The 3955-nt window shown below is 37.6% G+C and overlaps 1 protein-coding gene across 1 annotated transcript; it reads left to right on the top strand.

Annotated features, from left to right (window-relative positions):
• Positions 1-2495: 2495 nt before the first annotated feature.
• On the top strand, positions 2496-2784 carry LOC127186447 (40S ribosomal protein S28-like). Its single transcript, XM_051142814.1, has one exon. The coding sequence runs from the start codon at positions 2517-2519 to the stop codon at positions 2724-2726; it is 210 nt and encodes a 69-aa protein (XP_050998771.1). The 5' UTR covers positions 2496-2516; the 3' UTR covers positions 2727-2784.
• The last annotated feature ends 1171 nt before the right edge of the window (positions 2785-3955 follow it).

Raw genomic sequence — 3955 nt, 5'->3', positions numbered from 1 at the left:
TCCACATATCTGTCCCTACAGAAGTTACTAGAAGGAACACTCCAACACAAAATGACAAACTGCAACCAAGATAACACAGGAAATAGATAAACTCACAGTAGCAAAACAACCACACAAACACTCTACCACAACCAACATCAAAATCATGGGACTTAACAGTCACTGGTCATTCATATCTCTCAACATTAATGGTCTCAATTCTATAATAAAAAGACATAGACTAACAGAATGGAAGCATAAACAAGATGCAACATTCTTCTGCATTCAAGAAACGCATCTCATCCACACTGATAAACATTTCCTCAGGGTCAAAGGCTAGAGAAAGGTATTCTAAGCCAACAGACACAAGAAACAAGCTGGTGTAGCCATTTTAATACATAATAAAATAGACTTTCAGTTGAAATTAATCAAAAGAGATGAGGAAGGAAATTTCATACTCATCAAGGAAAAATTCAACCACAATGACATCGCAGTTCTGAGCATTTATAAGCACAATGCAAGGGCATCCTCAGTTCTTTGTCTTTTTTCTTTTTTCTTCTTTTTTTCCCCCACATTTGTAAAATAAATATTAACAATGCTTAAGTCACACATTGATATGAACACATCAATAGTGGGAGACTTCAACACCCCACTTTCATCAAAAGATAGGTCAATGAAACAGAAACTAAACTGAGAAATAGTAAGGCTAACCAATGTCATGAATCAAATGGACCTAACAGATATCTACAGAATTTTCATCCAAACAAAAATTATACCTTCCTTTCAGCACCTCACAGAACCTTCTCCAAAACTGACCATACAGTAGGTCACAAAGTGAACCTCAGTAGGTACAAGAAGATTGAAATAATACTTTGTATCCTATCCAATAACCATGGTCTAAAGCTGGACTTCAAGAGCAACAGAAAAAGCAAAAAACCTATACACATGGAAACTGAAAAACTCTCTACTCAACAATTGGATCAGTGAAGAAAATAAAGAAATTAAGGACTTCTTAAAATTCAATAAAAAATGAAGGTAAAACATCCCAAATTTGTGGGAACATTGAAAACAATGCTAATAAGAAAATTCATGACACTAAAAAGACTTTATAAAGAGAGGAGAACATTTCATATAGGCAATTTAAAAATATACCTGGAAGCCCTAGAGAAAAGAAGCAGAAACACCAAAGAGGAGTAGATGGCTGAATAATCAAACACATGGCTGAAACCAATAAATTGCAAACAAACCAGAAAAAATTCAAAAACCAACATAACCAAGAACTGGTTCTTTGGGTAATCAACAGATAGATAAATCCTTTGTCAAATAAGTAAAGACAGAGAGGCACTATACAAATCAACAATATCAGAAATGAAAAAGAAGATAAAACAACAGACACTGAAGAATACAAAGAAATCATTATGTCCTACTTCAAACTCTTATAGTCCACAAAAATTTGAAAAACTGAGGAAAATGGGCATCTTCTTGATGGAAATTATCAATGTTTGAGTCAGTATGAGATAAAGAAATTGAAAAGTCCTATTTCTCCTAGAATAATAGGAACAGTCATCAAAAGTCTCCCAAACAAACAAAAAAACAAAGAAACATATATGCCCAGGGTCAGATGGTTTCAGTGCAGAAATCTACCAGACCTTCAAAGAAGACCTAATACCAATACTCTTCAAACTAGTCCACAAAATAGAAATGTATGGAACATTACCAAATTTATTCTATGATGGCACAGTCATACTAAGACATAAATCTCAGAAAAACCCAACAGACAAAGAAAATTTCAGACCTATTTTTCTTAAGAATATTGACACAAAAATACTCAATAAATACTCGTAAACCAAATCCAAGAACACATCAAAGACATCACTCACCATGACCAAGTAGGCTTCATCCCAGGCATGCAGGGATGGTTCAATATATGGAAATCCATCAATTTTATCCACCATAAAATGAGAGAAAAAACACATGATCATCTCCTTAGAAGCTAAGAAAGCATTTCTCAAAATCCAACACCCATTCAAGTGTATTGACTTGGAACATCAGGGATACAAGGCATGTACAAAAACATAATAAAAGATACATACAACAAGCCAATAGCTAAAATAAAATAAAATGGAGAGAAACTCAAGGATATTCCACTAAAATCAGGGTCTAGACAAAGCTGCTCTTTCTCTCAGTATCTCTTCGAAGTAGTACTTGATGTTTTAGTAGAGCAATAAGACAACAAAAGGAGATCAAGTTTATCCACATTGGACAGGAGGATGTCAAATTATCACTGTTTGCAGATGATATGATAGTGTACCTAAGTGACACTCAAAATTCCACCAGACAAATCCTCTAGCTAATAAACACCTTCAGCAAAGTGGCTGGATATAAAATTAACACAAGGATCGGGAGAATAAACACAGTAAAAATGACCATCTTACCAAAAGCAATTTACAGATTCATTGCAATCCCTATCAAAATATCTACACAATTTTAAAGACATTGAAAGAACAATTCTCACTCTCCGCCAGATCGCCGCCATCATGGACACGAGCCGCGTGCAGCCCATAAAGCTGGCTAGGGTAACCAAAGTGCTGGGCAGGACCGGTTCGCAGGGACAGTGCACGCAGGTGCGTGTGGAATTCATGGATGACACCAGCCGCTCTATCATCCGAAACGTCAAAGGCCCCGTTCGAGAGGGTGATGTGCTCACCCTGTTGGAGTCAGAAAGAGAGACTCGGAGGTTGCACTGACCCTGCTGCTGGGTCCTAGATATCCACCACTTAACCCATGGAATGACCTGCAACTGTTTTTTTTTTTTTTTTTTTTTTTTTTTTTTTTTTTTTTACTTTAAACAAACACTTTTTTATTTTTTTATTTTTTTTGTTTTTTTTGTTTTTTTTTGTGATTTATTTTTTCTTTTTTTTTATTAATTTATTCTTGTTACATCTCAATGTTTATCCCATCCCTTGTATCCTCCAATTCCTCCCCCCCCCATTTTCCCATTATTCCCCTCCCCTATGACTGTTCCTGAGGGGGATTACGTCCCCCTATATATTCTCATAGGGTATCAAGTCTCTTCTTGGCTACTTGCTGTCCTTCCTCTGAGTGCTACCAGGTCTCCCCCTCCAGGGGACAAGGTCAAATGTGAGGCATCAGAACACGTGAGAAAGTCGTATCACACTCTCCACTCAACTGTGGAGAATATTCTGACCATTGGCTAGATCTGGGAAGGGGTTTAAAGTTTACCTCCTGTATTGTCCTTGGCTGGTGCCTTAGTTTGAGCGGGACCCCTGGGCCCAAATCTGCCTATCATATTGTTCTACTTGTAGATTTCTAGGACCCTCTGTATCCTTTTATTTTGCTGTTCTCCCATGCGTCTCTCATTTAGAGTCCCAATAGGATGCCTTCCCCTCTGTCCCAGTTTCCTGGTAAGTGAAGACTTTTGTGGGACATGCCCCTTGGGCTAGTATGCAGATATAAGTGAGTATATACCATTTGATTCTTTCTGCTTCTGGGTTAACTCACTCATTATGATCATTTCTAGCTCAATCCATTTATCCACAAATTTAGGGAATTCCTTGTTTTTAATAGCTGAGTAGTATTCCATAGTGTATATGTACCACAGTTTCTTTATCCACTCTTCTACTGATGGACACTTAGGCTGTTTCCATGTTCTGGCTATTATGAATAAGGCTGCTATGAACATGGTTGAGCAAATTTTCTTGTTGTGTGCTGGAGCATCTTCTGGGTATATTCCAAGGAGTGGAATAGCTGGGTCTTGAGGAAGCCCTATTCCCATTTTTCTGAGATAGCACCAGATAGATTTCCAAAGTGGCTGTACTAGTTTGCATTCCCACCAGCAATGAAGGAGTGTTCCTCTCTCCCCACATCCTCGCCAGCATGTGGTGTCGCTTGAATTTTTGATCTTAGCCATTCTGATGGGTGTAAGATGGAATCTCAGAGTTGTTTTGATTTGCAT

This window comes from Acomys russatus, unplaced genomic scaffold (assembly GCF_903995435.1).
Source record: "Acomys russatus unplaced genomic scaffold, mAcoRus1.1, whole genome shotgun sequence".
Lineage (NCBI taxonomy): Eukaryota > Metazoa > Chordata > Mammalia > Rodentia > Muridae > Acomys > Acomys russatus.
This window is presented reverse-complemented; position numbering and strand designations above follow the sequence as displayed.

What these genes read in the sequence shown, in the direction of transcription:
- LOC127186447 (XM_051142814.1), top strand. Translation starts at nt 2,517, where the DNA reads ATGGACACGAGCCGCGTGCAGCCCATAAAGCTGGCTAGGGTAACCAAA.